At 48.4% G+C, this 17,500-nt stretch overlaps 2 protein-coding genes across 2 annotated transcripts in view; one reads left to right on the top strand and one right to left on the bottom strand.

Annotated features, from left to right (window-relative positions):
- cdk15 (cyclin-dependent kinase 15) overlaps positions 1-1,629 on the bottom strand; it is a 45,384-nt gene extending 43,755 nt beyond the window's left edge. The window contains exons 1-2 of the mRNA XM_062527380.1: positions 1,550-1,629; positions 452-657 (exon numbers count right to left, since the gene is read on the bottom strand). Of these exons, the coding sequence (XP_062383364.1) occupies positions 452-497 (46 nt within the window). The 5' untranslated portion in view covers positions 498-657; positions 1,550-1,629. The remainder of the gene's footprint in view (positions 1-451; positions 658-1,549) is intronic.
- Positions 1,630-1,828: 199 nt separating this feature from the next.
- Positions 1,829-17,500, top strand: part of als2b (alsin Rho guanine nucleotide exchange factor ALS2 b) — a 28,275-nt gene continuing 12,603 nt past the window's right edge. Inside the window, exons 1-18 of the mRNA XM_062528567.1 lie at positions 1,829-1,997; positions 2,929-2,999; positions 3,506-3,654; positions 4,099-5,288; positions 5,656-6,103; positions 9,471-9,639; positions 10,357-10,453; positions 11,098-11,175; positions 11,314-11,505; positions 11,918-12,089; positions 12,998-13,187; positions 13,603-13,668; positions 13,859-14,021; positions 14,605-14,664; positions 15,046-15,177; positions 15,333-15,461; positions 15,664-15,687; positions 17,336-17,406. Coding sequence (XP_062384551.1) covers positions 2,983-2,999; positions 3,506-3,654; positions 4,099-5,288; positions 5,656-6,103; positions 9,471-9,639; positions 10,357-10,453; positions 11,098-11,175; positions 11,314-11,505; positions 11,918-12,089; positions 12,998-13,187; positions 13,603-13,668; positions 13,859-14,021; positions 14,605-14,664; positions 15,046-15,177; positions 15,333-15,461; positions 15,664-15,687; positions 17,336-17,406 — 3,347 coding nt within the window. The 5' untranslated portion in view covers positions 1,829-1,997; positions 2,929-2,982. The remainder of the gene's footprint in view (positions 1,998-2,928; positions 3,000-3,505; positions 3,655-4,098; positions 5,289-5,655; positions 6,104-9,470; positions 9,640-10,356; positions 10,454-11,097; positions 11,176-11,313; positions 11,506-11,917; positions 12,090-12,997; positions 13,188-13,602; positions 13,669-13,858; positions 14,022-14,604; positions 14,665-15,045; positions 15,178-15,332; positions 15,462-15,663; positions 15,688-17,335; positions 17,407-17,500) is intronic.

Below are 17,500 nucleotides of genomic sequence, written 5' to 3' on the forward strand. Positions count from 1 at the left end.
ACCATCTCCATGTGCAGCTCCTATCTCACACCAGCACCAGCAGATAAACTTCTAACGTGATCGTAAAGTCCGAGCAGCACCACTGGGTTAGGAACAGGTACGGTACAGCTTGGAGCCTTACAAATCAGCTGCACGTAAACACTATGGCTTATCACTCTATCATAGTGAGCGGAATTAAATAGTCTTTGTGCACACAGTCAGTGTGCTTTAAAAATGACTCAGAGAAAGTGGAAGTGCACATGAATAATAAAAAAACACACACAGCTAGAGACTGACAGAATGATTGTACTGTGTAGGTTCACACACTATTACTTGTAAACAGTGAGAGATTTTTCGACAGGTTTGAAGAGGGAGTCTGAGGCAGAGAAAGACAGAGAGAGAGAGGGGGGGGTAGAGTGAGTAAGAGAGAGAGAGGGGTAGTGCATGCCTGGGTTAGGTAGGGTCAACTCACCTAGCCGGTGGAAGGCATCTGTCGCTGCCTGTCGAATATTCTGCATACTGTCGGCAACTGGAGCGCGATGAAGACAGTGACCAGGGTTACCAGGGTTACCGGGGTTACCTCTGTGGCGGCTGTTTACGACCAAGTCATCCTCAGAGCGCCTTCTGTCCAGCTCCTCTGACAGTCATTGTGCTGCTCCTCTCACTGCCTCAGTCAACCTGCAGCACGACACTGTATCAACAATGGAAACACTTCTCTCTCTCTCCCTTTCTATCGCTCTCTCTCTCTATCTGCTTTTCTCTCTCGTTCTATCGCTCTCCCTCGTTCTCTATCTCTTTTCTTTTCCTCCCTGTCTCTCCCGCCTTCCACCCACAGTTTCTTTTGCTTTGCTGTTGTTACCCTCAAGTCTCTCTATCTCCCTCCCTCCCTCTCTTTCCCTCCCTCCCTCCCTCTCTTTCCCTCTCTTTCCCTCCCCTTTCTTTCCCTCTCTCCGTCCCTGCTGTCTCCTGCAGCCGACACTGCTGACTGTGAGAACCAACAACCAATCAGCTCTGCTGGATGAGAGTCAGCACCCAATGGAAGGGCGGACAAGTGAGCCGAGGGTTGTTGATGAGTGTTTGAAAGGTTCAGGCATCTTGCTGAGAGAGCAAAGTGTTTGTGTGTCAGTCTGACTGTGTATGCGTGTGTGTGTGTGTGTGTGTGTGTGTGTGTGTGTGTGTGTGTGTGTGTGTGTGTGTGTGTATGTGTGTGTGTGTGTGTGTGTGTGTGTGTGTGTGTGTGTGTGTGTGAGGGGGGGTTAAACAACACTGCTTTGTTTGTGGTTGGGTTCCTGCATACTAAATCTGTACAATTCATCACCGATCACTTGAGAATTTACATTACAACAACCAAATGTAGCATCTTTACATGTGTTGACAACAGGATTGATTTTCAATCAAAGTAGCCTACTTGACAGAACAGCTAAACAGACAGATAAAGTGTTGCTGCATTTATATATCATTTAAAGGAGTCATCCTAAGTCAGTTAAGATAAGCAGCCTAGCCTGCAAATGACCGAGACGATTAGGCTATCTGTGACAGCAAACCCATACCGCATCCAAATCCAACTTACCAATATTTTTAACACTGCATTTTGACCGGTAGAGCTGTATCATGACTGTGACGGCCGGAGTATCCTTCACATATGTCTGGCAAACATTCTGGCACATTTCGAAAAATGTTATGCGAGCACTGTTGTTGTTTTCAGCCGTCGACGTCTGCTAGACATGATGACATTGCGCACGTTTACCTCTCTGGTTACTGTTGTAGGAAAGTGAAATCAAAACGCGCACTGTTTAAGCCTCGTCGCTTTCCGTCAAAGCAGTCATCACAACAACAGTGTATTTGGGTGTGCGCTAATTCAGCGTTAGCTGCTAAAGCAAATGATGATCTCTCGGAGTATTAGCTACAGACTGAGAACACACTGTATTTGCTTGGATGTTCTGTAACACCTGTAAATACATAGGCATTTTAGGGCGTCAACTGAACATTTCTGTGGCAAGTGAAGATACACAGTGCAGGTAAAGATCAGTGGGCTATCGTTATTTCTTCTCAACGTTAGCGTTAGCTGGATAACGACTATAAGCTTTGATAACGACATTATTTCAGAGGCAAATGTCTTGGCCAATATAGCTACATTAGCTTTCTTACCCTAGTGATATGTACAGAGAGAGTCATAGATTAGGATTGTCTAAATGTTGTCTATTTTAACGCTGATGAAGGTCCTACATAACGAAACTTTTCCTCCTGCCAAGACAAATCTGGAGAGAGAAAAAAAACAAATTGTTCCAACAGTATCCTTCTAATGATCACATTATCATTCAACATATCGGCTTTGTTGATTAGCGTTAAATTAACCCTCGAAAGAAGAAACAGTCAACTGTAACGTAATGTACAGCATAATATAATATCTAAGGTTATTTACTTGATTAATGTAGTGAAATCCTTAAGGTAACTTTCACCCCACCGGAGTTTTTGCCAACCTGTTTGGGGGTATTCTTATTTATCAAATAGTACTGTATTTTCATTAGGTCTTGTGGTTCGATATCATATCTTATATTGGGCTATTTAAATAGCCCTTTCGATTCACACATTCAAAATGAAACTATTATTTAATCAAGGTGAAAGTGCACTGGAGACGTTAGACTGGCATGTATGCAAGCTGACAGCAAAACATAATTTACTTAAACTATCTAGCTACTGTAGTATTCTTCAATGATATCATCTTATCAGTACTGCGTGGGTACTTGGAGACTTTGTACATATCGGGTCACGTTCGCCAACAACAACGCTGTCAGCCAGTGCAAGAACAGCGTGATGTTTCATGTTCAGTCAACAACATGCGATCATTCGCTGTTACTCAACTTGGTCACGTGCCACGTCAATCCCAACCAACCCAAGCATCGCTAATTTTAGAAAATAACCATTGATATTCAAGACAGTCTTTTTCAGGTTTGATCACCGCTTGCACATACATCGTAAAGATGGGAAGACAGTAGCCTAAATATGGAGAATCAGAAGAGGTAAGGATGTGCTAGATTTGTGCCAGTAGAGAATGATTCATTGTGCTACGGCTTGACTGTGTTTCATCATTGCTGGTCCTCATGATGTTAGGCTATTTGTGAAGATCATTACCAAAATGCAAAAGCACTCAGCATCCAGTCTTAACCAGAGTGTCACCCTTGGGAGAGTCCTGTGGCTTGGTGTCATGAGAATGTTGTGCAACATTTGGGTGGTTGTGTATCTTGACTGCCGTCTTTTTATCCTTGCGCCTGTGCCCTCTGTCCCACCCACTCAAGAGTGTGCGTGTTTGTGTGTGTGTGTGTGTGTGTGTGTGTGTGTGTGTGTGTATGTGTGCTTGTGTCTAGAGTCTAGCACAAATAATGTTTTGCAATTACTTCACTTTTCTGTTTCTTTTTTTCTGTGAGTGCCTTCTATTTATAGCTCTGTTTTGTGCCCCGTGTTCTTTTCTGTGTCTCTCTGTGTCTTGAACAACGTCTATTTTTGGTGTTTTTTTTCTCTGCTGTAGCTCTGGAGAGGAGGAGAGCTCCGGAGAGCGTGGCCTACTCCACACATGGAAGGGCTACTCCTGCAGCGTCACCCCAGAAAAAGTGCTCCTCTCCCGGCCGGTGCTGCAGGCAGCCCTGGGCAACAGACATGGAGTACTTCTGGTGGAGGGTGAGGCAGAAGAGAGGTTGAGCTAGAGGCTGTTCATTTGAGTTTGATCATGCAAAATACAATGACTGTTTTTATTTTCCATAATGAGAGCAAACATCAGAGGGTTGACATGCTGTAGTTGTCTGCTTGACACTTTGTTACATTTAAATGTCTTATTTAGCAGACGCTTTTATTCAAAGTGACTTACATATGTCAGTTATTACAAGGGCCATTCTCCCCACAGCAATTTGGGCTTAAGTGTCTTGTCCAAGGGCACAACGGTGGAAGCCAGGAATTGAACCCACAACCCACCACCTTTGTGATGTGATCAGTGATGTGTTTTGAACTTGAATTCTGCTGTGTTTGCTGTAAAAAAAAGGACTAATTTCCACTCAGTTTTATTCATCATGCAAAGTCAGTGTGTTTGGGTTTTTCTAATGTTTTTTTTTACTCAATTCCTTTCAGGTGGGCAGGTATACAGTTTTGGCGAACTGTCCTGGAAACAGACGCAGGCGCCGTCGTCAGCGGTGACATCAGAGCCGGTCTTGGAGGCGGGCCTCAGCGGTCAGCGGGTGGTGTCGGTGGCAGCCGGCGGCTTCCACAGCGGCGCCGTGACGGAGGACGGCGGCGTGCACATGTGGGGGGACAACGCCCACGGACAGTGCGGCCTATCGGGGCTCGCCACCGTCCCTAACCCCACCCCCGTGGCCGTGGTCGACCAGCTCGAGCCGGCCTCCGCGTCCTCGTCCTCGTCCTCGTCCGCGTCTCAGGCGTGCGTCTCGCCGCAGGTGGTGGTGGTGGCGGTGGTGGAGCTGGCGTGCGGCGAGCAGCACACCATGGCGCTCTCGGCCCGCCACGAGGTGTGGGCGTGGGGCAGCGGCCTGCAGCTGGGCTACCCCGCGGGCACCGTGCCGGCGTGGCGGCCGCAGCGGGTGGAGCGGCTGGCGGGGCGCCACGTGCTCCAGGTGGCATGCGGCGCCTTCCACAGCATGGCGCTGGTGCGGTGCCCGGCTCCGACCCTCGAGCCGCGCCGCCCGCCGCCGGACAAGTGCGGCCAGTGCAACCAGCTGCTCTACACCATGACCGACAAGGAGGACCACGTCATCATCTCCGACAGCCACCACTGCCCCCTAGGGGTGGAGGTGGGGGTTGGGGTTGGGCTGGGCGGCGAGGTGGCAGCGGAGGTCCGGCGGAGCTCGGAGGGTAGCCCGGGGGGGAAGGGGGGGTCGCCGGGTCAGCAGAAGGTCAAGAGCTCTCCGTCGGAGCCTCTGTTGTCCACGCACAGCCACGGTCACCCCAGGCCTCCGAGCTCGACCTCCACGGCTCCTGGTTCTTCCCCTGCCCCCGCCGCGTCTCCGTCCCAGGATCAGGCTTCCTCCTCCAGCCTGGACTCCTCTGAGGAGGCCTCTAAGGCGCTGGAGGAGCCTGAGGCATCAGAGCGCACCAATCCAGAGCCGACCTCGTCGGCGGACCAAGACCCCAGCACCGTACAGGAGGACGGCTCCAGAACTCAAGGGGGCGCTACTCTGGGGGCAGGGGCTAAAAACTCACCCTACCCAAATGAGCAGGCGGTGAAGGACTACCTGAAGAGACTGTCGGACCACGCGCTGTGCGAACAAGCTGCCAAGTCTCCACCACTGGCACAGCGTTCACAGGTTCGATCAGTCTGTACAGTATGCACTAACATTTATACAATAAATATGTACACACACACACACACACACACACACACACACACACACACACACACACACACACACACACACACACACACTCAGGCAGGTCATGAACAGTCTTATTTCACTGATGTATTGTCACCAGTTGTAACTCTTGTGCGGTATTAAAATCGTGTTGTTATTTATACGGTATGTTAATGATGATGAGAGCTGATAAATGGTAATGATAAATGAAGTGGGGTGTTTCTCTTGGCTTTAGCTGCTAAACCCATATCTATCCTTTCCCCAAACCCTATCCTATCCCTCTGCTTTGGCCACACTTGGCGCCCCTTTCCCCTTCCCCCAGACGGACGCCATCGCCGACGTCTTCACCCCCGACCCCGACCCCGACGACGCAACCGCCACCTCCATCGTCACGGCAGTGCCGTCCGGCGGCCCGGTGGGCTCGGCCCTCAACAGCCTGGTGGCGTCGTGCGCCTCGGTCGTGGGCGAGCGCGTGGCGTCCACCTGCGAGGCGCTCTCGCTCCGCAAGGTCATGAACTACTACTACCCGGTCTCCTCCTCCTCCTCCTCTTCCTCCCCCGCGGCCGGCCCCGGGGCCCTTCCGGAGGGGGGGTCTGGCCCGGGGGGTCTGGCCCACCTGGAGGAGTCGCTGCAGGGCAAGAAGAGCTCCAGCCTGGGGGACATCCGCGAGGAGGAGGCGGAGGGCCTGAGCCGACGGCTGTCCCTGCCCGGCCTCCTGTCTCAGGGTAGATACGCAGTTCAGCTCTTATCAACCGCATACGGGGGGATGCGTAAGTAAGGGCCCGGCGTGTGTGCGTGTGTGTGTGCGTGTGTGTGCGTGTGTGTGCGTGTGTGTGTGCGTGTGTGTGTGTGTGTGCGTGTGTGTGTGTGCATGTGTCGTGGCAATTTTATTTTGGCAGGCTTGCTTGTTTATGCACTCACACTGCTGTCAGTGGTGAAAGAGGGAATAGATTGATGAGCCTATTTATTTTATTTAGCTTATTTATTTATTATTCAGTTATTTGCATCTGTTGTGGGCTCCATATATTTACTGCATGCTTAGGAGTGTGTAGGGGTGTAACTGTGTGTGTGTGTGTGTGTGTGTGTGTGTGTGTGTGTGTGTGTGTGTGCACACGCCAAGCTTTGCTCTTACTTGGGGGCTTACGCATCATGTGGTACATTCCTCACATGTTTGAGTTGCAGATTTTCTGTGTGGCAGCCCCAGGGGGCTTTTTCTGCTTTTGTTGGTGGCATGGAAAGTGTGTGTGTTTGTGTGTTGTTTCTTTTTTTTGTTTGTTTGTTTGTTTGTTTGTTTGTATGTGAGTGAAAGAGGGTGTGTGTAACACATACTGCAATTACATGTTCACTGTTGCCAAAAGAGGTTGGTCCATAGAGGCACATAGAATAGAAACTAATAGAACAGAGCCATCAATTAGTACACACACACACACATACAAATGTTCCCACTTGATACATTTAGGGTACAGAATGTTGTGAGGACATTGATTGACCATCGGTTGTCATCGCTATGATTACAGACATCTCAGGCTCTGCAGGCGAACCGTGGCATGTTGTTACCATGGCGTCAAGCCCGTCTCCTCAGAGTTCCGATTGTGCTGAAAGTAATGCAGGTATCCTGTGTGGTGATGGACGTGGAGACCCCATAGGGGGCTGTAGTGGTAGTTTCTGTAGTTCTCTAGAGATTGGTAGGACTAAGTGCTTTAGGGACGGGTTGTCCATTGTGTAAAATACATTTATCAATTTGTTCTTGATAAATCTATAGCAGTGTTTGTGTGTGTGTTGTATTTATCAGTCTGTGTCCACAAAGGACCTAGTGTTTTTTTCTTCAGTATCGTAAAACACACAAACACACACAAAAAACCTTTCCATTACAGATGGCTTCGCCTCAGGGGGTGGACAGGATGTGAATAGATCAGTAATTAAGACACACACACACACACACACACACACACACACACACACACACACACTAGGTGAAGAAACCCAAGCCACACCTTACCACACACACTTGACTGAAGTGTGTGTGTGTGTGTGTGTGTGTGTGTGTGTGTGTGTGTGTGTGTGTGTGTGTCTTTTAGGGATTACATTCACACCTGTGCTTGTGTGTCACTGCCACCATGTTTTTTTTTCGTGTGTGGTTGTTTGCGGTAATGCGTAGGTAGAGAGACAGTTGGTCTGTGTGAGTGTGTTTTCACATGTGTGTTTGGGATTATGCAAGCCTGTGTATTTGTGCACAGCCTACTTGTTAATTTATCAGTGTGTATGTTTATGTGTTTATGTGTGTATGTGGTTGTTGAGTATGTGTGTGTTTGTCTGTCTGGCTGCGTATATATTTGTGTATTTATGTGTTAGTTTATGTGTATGTATGTCGCTTTGTGTTTGCCTGCTGAGTGTGTGTATGTGTGTCTTGGCAGTAGTGGGTGTGTAAAATGCTTGAGGTTTATTTAGCTGAGTGTCAAGCTCCAGCAGTGTGGCTGTGTGTGTTAAAGCTGTTTTATGCTTCTGCTTCGATTCGAAGAGCCTTCTGTGTCGCCTCGTACCCCCTCCAAGCCCACCGCCATCGCCTGATGCGCTCCCAAAAACTACTGTAACCTCAACGCAGGCAACGCAGACCGCAAGGACTGTGGTTGGTCCACTCGCCCTGCGTGTTGATAGCCGTCTGCTTCAAGCAGCCTACTGTGGGGAGTAGCAGCATGCTAGTTCTCTGGCATGAGCTTTGCATGTAAACTCAGCAGGCTTGTGTGAAATTCAGAATTGAATTGAATTCGCAATTCGTTTAGGGGGTGAGCGACGCAGACAGGAGACGCAGAACTTTGAAAGGATCATGACGGTGTCGAGGCAACAGTATAGTCACTGCGCGAAATCAATGCAGAAGCATAAAATAGCCTTTAGTGCGTGTGTGTGTTTGTGTCTCTCTGGCTCTATGTTTTTGTGTGTGTCTGTGTGTCTGCAGTTGCATGTGCATATAGGTGCTGAATAGCCACAGCCTGTGTGTGTGTGTGTGTGTGTGTGTGTGTGTGTGTGTGTGTGTGTGTGTGTGTGTGTGTGTGTGTGTGTGTGTGTGTGTGTGTGTGTGTGTGTGTGTGTGTGTGTGTGTGTGTGTGTGTGTGTGTGTGTGTTTACAATCCCCCGTGGTGGAGCTGTGTGTACACTGAGTGAGTTGTGTGTAGTAGTCACTCCGTCCACTCTAAAATAATCACCTTCTGATTCATTTGCACCGCTTGCACTTTATTCGTTTCTGTATGTGTGTATATTTGTATGCGTGTGTGTGTGTGTGTTCGTGCGTGTGTACAGATGTTTGAATCTGTTTGTATGTGGTTAAGTGTGTTTGCGTGTGTTTATGTGTGTGTCTGTAGCTGTTTATGTATTCTTGTCACTCTCTAGCTGCACGGCAGTATTTTACCTGTGTGTGTGTGTGTGTGTGTGTGTGTGTGTGTGTGTGTGTGTGTACACTTGTACTTGTGCATCAGTATATTTACTTGTGGTTTAGTGAGGTTGTGAGTGTATCCACAGGTCTATTTGAATTTGGCTGATGTAAGAGGCGCATGTTTGACTGTTCCTCTCTCTCTCTCTCTCTCACACTCTTGCTCTCTTTCTCTCTCTTTCTCTCACTCTCTCTCACACCGCTCCATTGCCCTCTTTCACTCCCTGTCATCCTCTGTCAATGCCCTCTCTTTCTGTCTATCTCTCTGTCTCTTTTTCTTTCTTCCTCCCTCTCTCTCTTTCTCTCTTCTCTTTTGCTCTCTCTTAACTGTCTCTTCTCTTCCTCCTCTGTTTTTCTCTCATGGCTCTTCCCTCTCTTCATCTTCTCTCTGCCTACCTCTTCTTTTCCCTCTCTCTGTCTGTCCATCCATTCCTCCTCTCTCTCTCTCTCTTTCTCTCTCTTTCCTATCTGGTCCATTGCCCTCATTCTATTCCTGTCATCCTCCATCAATGCCTTCTTACTATTTTTTTTCCCTATCTGTCGGTGCTTGTTTTGTTTTTCTATCTCTTTGCTGCATCCCTCTCTGCATCCCATCTTCATCTTTCTCTCTCTCTCTCCATCCACTTTTCTATCCCTCTCTCTTCCTCTCTCTCTCTCTCTCTCTATGCATCCATCCATCTCCCTCTCCATCTCCCTCTCCTCCTCCTCTTCAGTCTCTCCTCGTCTGTTGCGTCGATGCAGTCGCTCGCGTGTGAAGGCCGCACCACTCACGCCACCGGTGGTTGCCGAGGGCGACGGCCTCCTTCCCTCCCTGCAGACGGAGGTGTGGAGTTGGGGGCGGGGCCAGGAAGGCCAGCTGGGCTACGGCGACTATCAGACCAGGTCAGTACCCACAATGCACTGCGCTACTTCACTGGCACTAGACTGGCAAGTATACAAAGACAAAGATAGACTATTCATACTTTGTAGTCACGTGACTATCATAGATTACCTGGATGGCAAGAAACGCTGACAGAAATGGCTAACTTTTGCATGTTTCTACATGTTTTACATTTGTGTCACTCATCTCACCTGTTCTGTCGTGGGACGAAGTCCTCATCTGAATATGTACACCCTGCTGGCGAATGAACGCTTGATAATTAAAAAAAAAAATCATAACCCTTGCTGATCTCCTCGGCAGTTAGTGTTATTCACATAACAACTATCTGGCATGTCGTTTTCACCTCAAAACACCAACTTTCATATAAACTGGCAACATCCTGCCAACGTCCTTGATTAGTTTACCGGGTTTTGTTGCTGGAGAATGACGTTCTTTCCCGCCAGCCAGTGGTTGTGACGTCACATGCAAAATATGAATCCATCAGATACTAACTGCACTGCTACTCTACTGCAACAAAGCAAAACGTTGAAGTAATTTCTTGGGTCACGAGGTCACGAGGTTATTTATTTAGTTAGTTTTAATAAGTTTGAATGTTGTCACTTTTTATCCTCTTACTCTGTCTCTTTTGACTCTCTCTCTCTGTCTCTTTTGACTCTCTCACTTGTCTCTTTTGACTCTCTCTCTCTCTCTCTCTCGCTCTCTCTTTCTGTCTCTTTCAGGTCGCAGCCTCTGTGTATTAAGAGTCTGAGCAGTAAGGAGGTGGTGAGAATAGCGGCTGGTGCTAATCATTCCTTGGCCCTCACTGCGCAATCTCAGGTGTGTGTGTGTGTGTCTGTCTGCTACACAGCTACACAGACACAGTTCTTCTCACACTTATTGAAGAGTCCTTTTGTAATCTACATGAGCTACTGTACATGGACGATGCGCCTCTCTTTGATGGCATGACGTGCCGGTGCCACTCACACTTCCGTAAAGTTTTGGAGAAAGAAATGTGCTAATACAGATCTAGCCCGCCTTGTGTAGCTGCATGCGTTCACATCCGTGAAGCTTGCGTGGACTGTGAAATGAATCACCCCTCTCTGGTGGTCACCGTTCCCAGGCTCTCATGGTGTGGCCTGTGTAAGTGGTGCCTGGTAGCTCAGTGCATTCCAGCAGCAGCTTAAAGTGTTTGCTCATGATCGCTCTCCTTGTGCTTCTGATAACCACAGTCAAAGCTTATCAGCCACTCTGAATGACACTCTGTGTGTGTGTGTGTGTGTGTGTGTGTGTGTGTGTGTGTGTGTGTGTGTGTGTGTGTGTGTGTGTGTGTGTGTGTGTGTGTGTGTGTGTGTGTGTGTGTGTGTGTGTGTGTGTGTGTGTGTGTGTGTGTGTGTGTGTGTGTGTGTGTGTGTGTGTGTGTGTGTGTGTGTGTGTGTGTGTGTGTGTGTGTGTGTGTGTGTGTGTGTGTGTGTGTGTCACAGGTTTTCTCCTGGGGTAGTAACAGCTCTGGTCAGCTTGGTCATATGGAATCACCCAGCACCATACCTCGCCTGGCTAAGGTACCATATCTCTTTCTCACACACACACACACAGCGCGAGCTTTTGTACATAACCGAGTTGGCTGTGACTCTCAGTAGAAGTCAGGAGATACAGTAGTGGCCCTACTTGACCCATTTGTCTCCTCCGTGTTGCCGTAGCTGTCAGAAGGGATCCGTGTGTGGGACGTGGCAGCGGGGCAGCAGCACACGCTCCTATTGGCCGACGGCGACTGCTTCCAGCCAATCCTGTACTACAGCGGGCAGCAGGTCAGGGAGGGGGCGGGCCAGACATCCAAGGAGGGGTCAGGGGGCTACACCCAGCAGCCTGTCCTGCTCCCCTTCTGCATGAACGTGAGTACAGACCATCGTCATCATCATCATCTTCATCATGATTATCAACACTTGCATGATGAACATCACATTTGGTAATAATTACAGCAGTCCGTTCACTGCAAGATGTTTGAACTAAATTATTTTGGCAAAGACAAAGGTCCATTGAAGACCATTTAAAGGCACCGTGAAATGTAGCATTTGTAGCTTTTCAATTAACTATTAATGGGTTTTATCAGGTCCCTTTCAACAGGTGTTTAAAATCAAGCACCTTTATTATCAATGCAGACTGCATGGTGCTTGATTAATACACTTGTGGAAAGGGACCTGATGAAGCCCATGAATACAGTAGTTTTCACCATATGAGTGGATGTATACAAGTATAATTTATGTGTGTGTGTGTGTGTGTGTGTGTGTGTGTGTGTGTGTCCAGCTTGGCTACGTGAGCAGCGTGTTTGCGGGCGGTCAGGCGTGTGCGGCGGTGGCGGATAAGAACGTGATGGGCTTCATCGCCAGTCTGCACGAGCTGGCGGCCGCCGAGAGGAGGTGCTACTGTAAACTCACCAGCGTCAAAACACAAGTGCTGCAGCCGCTCCTCAAAGCAGGTGAGCGAATAACACACAACTCACACACACACTCACCAGCGTCAAAACAACTCACACACACTCACCAGCGTCAAAACACAAGTCCTGCAGCCGCTCCTCAAAGCAGGTGAGCGAATAACACACCACTCACACACACTCACCAGCGTCAAAACACAAGTCCTGCAGCCTCTCCTCAAAGCAGGTGAGCGAATAAAACACCACTCCCACAGCCTGTCCTTAAAGCAGAGGTGCGTTCAAATTGGACAAACAGGAGGGCGCTGTGGCGCAACAGACTACATGTACGGGTCCGAGTGGCCACGGGGACCCAGGTTCAATTCCGACCTGCGGTCATTTCCCGATCCCACCCCACCTCTCTCTCCCACTTGCTTCCTGTCTCTCTCTACTGTCCTATATGAGAATAAAGGCAAAAAGCCCCAAAAAATATACTTAAAAAAAAAAAATGGACAAACAGTGCCGGACGTTCATGGCGAACGTGCTCTCTCTGGACAGTTAAACTTGAACAATTTGGCATGAACATTCAATTGTAATGGTAACATGTCCAGCTCCACCGTACGCTCGTGGAGAACTACCTCCTCAGACGGTTTGTGAGTGTTTGCCAAGCGTTCGCTAAAAACTCATGGCAAACAGAAACGCTTGCAAGCGCTTGGAAACGTTTGTCTATGTTTGTGAGCGAATACATTAGAACACTACACTACACTACACTACACTTATCAGAGTCAAAACACAGGTGAAGTGGGCAAGACCTTTTTTATTAAGACAAATAATTAAATAAATGTTTTAATACAAGGTCTTCTCCACTTTTGGTTGTATTGTTGGTAGTATTGTTAAGTTAGTGAAAATTACCCCAAAACACAGAAGATGTTTGAACAATGATTTTCGTGTGTGTATGTGTGTGTGTGTGTGTGTAGACAATCTCTGTTCATCCCTCGGCCCGAGCTCCACTGGCCTTTTGCAAACTCTGATTGGGCGGTTCCATCGGGTGTGTCAGCTGACTGGTCAGAACTCTGCCTCACTGACGTCCCTCCTCAGGCGCTCGCGGGACATCAAAGGCCTGGTCATCCTGGACAACGCACAGGTGTTCATGGACGCCTACACAGAGTAAGTAGACACACACTCACACACACACACACACACACACACACACACACACACACACACACACACAGTAATGTCCCGCATATAGGCCGCATTGCCGTGTATAAGCCGCAGGACAGTGATTTATGCAAGTTAAAAGATAGAAGAAGAAATTTAGCAAAATCAATGTATAAGCTGCGGCTAATAGTCAGGTAATTATGGTACACACATATACACATGTTCAGTCACCAGATAATACATTTCCATATTGTGGTGCTTTCATGTTGATTTCCATCATATTACTTAGGTAAGATGTTCCGCTCCATTAAAAAGATTGTCTTATGGTCATTGTGTTGTGAGTACTAGTTCCTCTGACTACACAATGTTGATTCAGGCTCTTAGAACTCTTATTGGTTTGTGTTTCCTGGTAATTTCTCAGGTATGCCACTTCAGTGGGGAACTTCCTGGTCATAGGAGGCTTCCAAGCACTAGCAAAACCTTGCCAGTAAGTGTGTGTATGTGTGTGTGTGTTCATGTGTGTGTGTGTGTGTGTGTGCATTTACAGTATCTATGTGCCTTTCGCTCTGTAAGGACTTGTTTGGTAAGTTTAGAGTGTAGATGAGAGCCTGATCTGCTACTTGTGTGTGTGTGTGTGTGTGTGTGTGTGTGTTAATCTAATGTGTGTGTGTGTGTAGGGACCTGTTTGGTAAGGGCTGTGAGGTGGTTCAGCGCCTGGTGGAGAGTGCAGATGAGAGCGCTCCACTTCCTGACCTCCTGCTCTCACTCCTCCACCTTCCCATCAAGCACCTGCAGGAGTACGGACGCCTGCTGCTCAAACTGGCCACCTGCTACGAGGTGGTACGTACTGTACACACACACACACACACACACACACACACACACACACACCTACAGAAACACGCACTCACATACACATGCACCCACACATACACACCTGCAGGAGTACGGACGCCTGCTGCTCAAACTGGCCACCTGCTACGAGGTGGTACGTTCACACACACACACACACACACACACACACACACACACACCTACAGATACACGCACTCACATACACATGCACCCACACATACACACCTGCAGGAGTACAGGCGCCTGCTGCTTAAACTGGCCACCTGCTACGAGGTGGTACGTACACACACACACACACACACCTACAGATACACGCACTCACATACACATGCACCCACACATACACACCTGCAGGAGTACGGACGCCTGCTGCTCAAACTGGCCACCTGCTACGAGGTGGTACGTACACACACACACACAGACACACCTAACCTAGGTACACGCACTCGCATGCACATGCGCCCACCCATACACACCCGAAGGAGTACTGGTGCCTACTCTGCAAACTTGGCACCTGCTACACACACACACACTGTAGTGACTAATCCTTTCCAATGTATGCCCTCAGCCATCTGAGTTTAGTGGGGAGTCTCCAACAAACATTCCTTGTAAAAGCATGCATGGAAAAGTAAGTGATTTAAATAACTGAAAGGTCATTCAATTCTTTACACACTCCGGTTGACTTCCAAGAATGGCAAAAACAAATCAAACTTCCAAAATAAACAAGAAAATTAATGAATACATATATATATATCAATAAATAAATGTGTGTGATCAGTGCAGTCATTATACCGGATGGTGTTAGTTTCAGTGAAATCCCGCTGCTGTTTGTGCGCTTTAAATGCATTCACCCAAACCCAAACGTGTGTGTGTGTGCGTGTGTGTGTGTGTGTGTGTGTGCGTGTGTGCGTGTGTGCGTGTGTGCGTGTGTGCATGTGTGCGTGTGTGCGTGTGTGCGTGTGTGCGTGTGTGCGTGTGTGTGTGTGTGTGTGTGTGTGTGTGTTTCCAGAGCTCTCCAGATTATCAGAAGCTGCAGGACGGCTGCTCTAAGTTTGAGTCTCTGGTCCTTCATCTGAAGAGGAAGAGGAAGGAGGCAGACTACACTCTTCACTTCTGGAAGAGCTTCCCTGGCAAGATGACTGTGAGTGTGTGTGTGTGTGTGTGTGTGTGTGCGCGCACACTTTTTCGTTTGTTGAAATGTTACATGGAGATGTGTTTGTGCTCTTGAATCAGTCACGTACAGTATGCAATTGAACACAAGTATACAGTAGCCTCTGTGGTCCTCCTCTATCCCAGGATTCCCTGCGGAAGCCGTCTCGGCGCTTGGTGTGTGAGAGCAGCAACAAGGCGCTAACGCTGCAGAATGCCGGAAGGTTCTCTGTGAACTGGTTCATCCTCTTCAACGATGCCCTCGTCCACGCACAGGTCAGTCTCTTATTCCCTTCTTTCCCCCTCTCTCTCCCTCTAACCAATATTAATCCTCTCCTACTCTTTCTTTCTCTCTCTCCCTCTCTCTCACTCTGTTTCTTCTTCTTTTTTTCTTCTCCAACTGCTCTTCTTCTAGCACTTATCTGGTCTGCCCTTTGCTGTTTGTTTGTGTTTCTGATGTTTGTCTTTGTTCTGTCAGGGAATGGTTCCCTATAAAAGCCTCGTAAGTATGAGCCCATCAAGGAAGCAGCCTCTCTACCCATCTCTCTCTCTCTCTCTCTCTGTCTCTGTCTCTGTCTCTCTTTCTCTCTCTCTCTTTGTCTTGCTCTCTCTCTTTTGCACCCCCATCTCTTTCTTTCTTCTTTCTATGTCTCCTCCCTTCCTTCCTTTCTCTCTTTTATCTCACGCTCCTTTCTCTCCCTCTTCTCCTTACTCTAGCACAGTGCCCCCTTGTGGCCAGGGCTCAGCATGACACCATTGCTCACGGCCAGATTCAGGCTCTCTTAACTTGGGAATGTGAATGTAGACATAACGAACACAGTGAAAACACTGTCAAGTTGTCCAAAATCAGACCAAACTATAGATCAAATAGAAAAAAATCCCCCTAATGTTAATCAGCACACCACTCTTGACAGTATGGGAGTGGATGGAAGTGTCCATACCCATGCTACTATGATTAAGGTGATGTTAATGGTGAAGTAACCCCCATCCCCCCCACCCCACCCCCCTGTATGACCTGGCCGTTGGCATATGACACCCTAGCTGAGCTCTGCCTACTCCCTCGTACGCCCCCCCGCCCCCCCCCCCCCCACGCCCGCCACCCCTCGCGTGCCAGCATCGAAGTACAGTGTGCCCATCTAGCCGTGGTAACTGGCAAGGCTTCCCACTCTCACACCACTCTCATGCCACCTCCATGCTGTGTTGGAGCCGGTGGTCAGACGATATCTATCTGACACGGGTTCTACACACAGCCATGGCTTCTCTTTGTGTGCCATTCCTAAAGTGGTATTACTTAACAACAACTTCAGTCATCTTCATGTGCTATGCACATTTGTCAGTAACTTACCTGTGTGTGTGTGTGTGTGTGTGTGTGTGTGTGTGTGTGTTTGTGTGTGTGTGTGTTTCATCGCACCATGACGCCCATATCTTGTTTCTGCGTAGTCCGCAGGTCATTGGGTGGGTGTGTGTGTGTGTGTGTGTGTGTGTGTGTGTGTGTGTGTGTGTGTGTGTGTGGTGGTTTGAATCCCCCGCTCCGTGCTGCATCCCCATGTGTGGCACTCAGTCATCTGGTGCTCAGAGTGTGGAGCCTTGGCCGTTACTATTGTATGACAGTGTGAGGAGTAGCTTCCGTTTCTAGACCCCTTCCTCTATGCCCCAAGAGGACAGGTGTGTGTGTGTGTGTGTGTGTGTGTGCTTGTGTGTGTATTTGATAATGTGTGTGCTTGATAATCTCTGTGTGTGTTTGATGATGAGTGCGTGTGTGGGCGCGCACGTTTGATTGTGTGTGTGTGTATGTGTGTGTGTGTGTGTGTTTAATTTTGTGTGTGTGTGTGTGTGTGTGTGTGTGTGTGTGTGTATGAGCGAGTGCCCGAGTGCATGTGAATGCGCATGCATGTACCAGTAAATCTGTGTCTTTTTCCCGTATGCATTCTTTAGATGTTTAAGCTCATACTTGAAGATACAGCACATGTATTCACAATTGTGTTGTGTTAGATGTGCCCTTCTATTGTGTGTGTGTGTGTGTGTGTGTGTGTGTGTGTGTGTGTGTTTCCTATGTCTTGACGGCCTTCTGGAGGGCCCGGTTTGAAGGTACTGAACTGTATAGAATTGTATAGATGTTGTTGGTCTCTCTCTTCCTGTGTCCCTCCTAGTTTTCCACCCATCATGTGTTCCCATTGGCCACGCTCTGGGTGGAGCCTATTTCAGAGGAGATCACTGGCCTGTGAGTCTGTCAATCATCCTGTTTCCTATGACACCTATGATATGATTACCCATGTCAGGGAGAACCTGCTATGTTTTAAGTTAAAGTCATGTCA

Source organism: Sardina pilchardus, chromosome 23 (genome assembly GCF_963854185.1).
Source record: "Sardina pilchardus chromosome 23, fSarPil1.1, whole genome shotgun sequence".
Taxonomy (NCBI): domain Eukaryota; kingdom Metazoa; phylum Chordata; class Actinopteri; order Clupeiformes; family Clupeidae; genus Sardina; species Sardina pilchardus.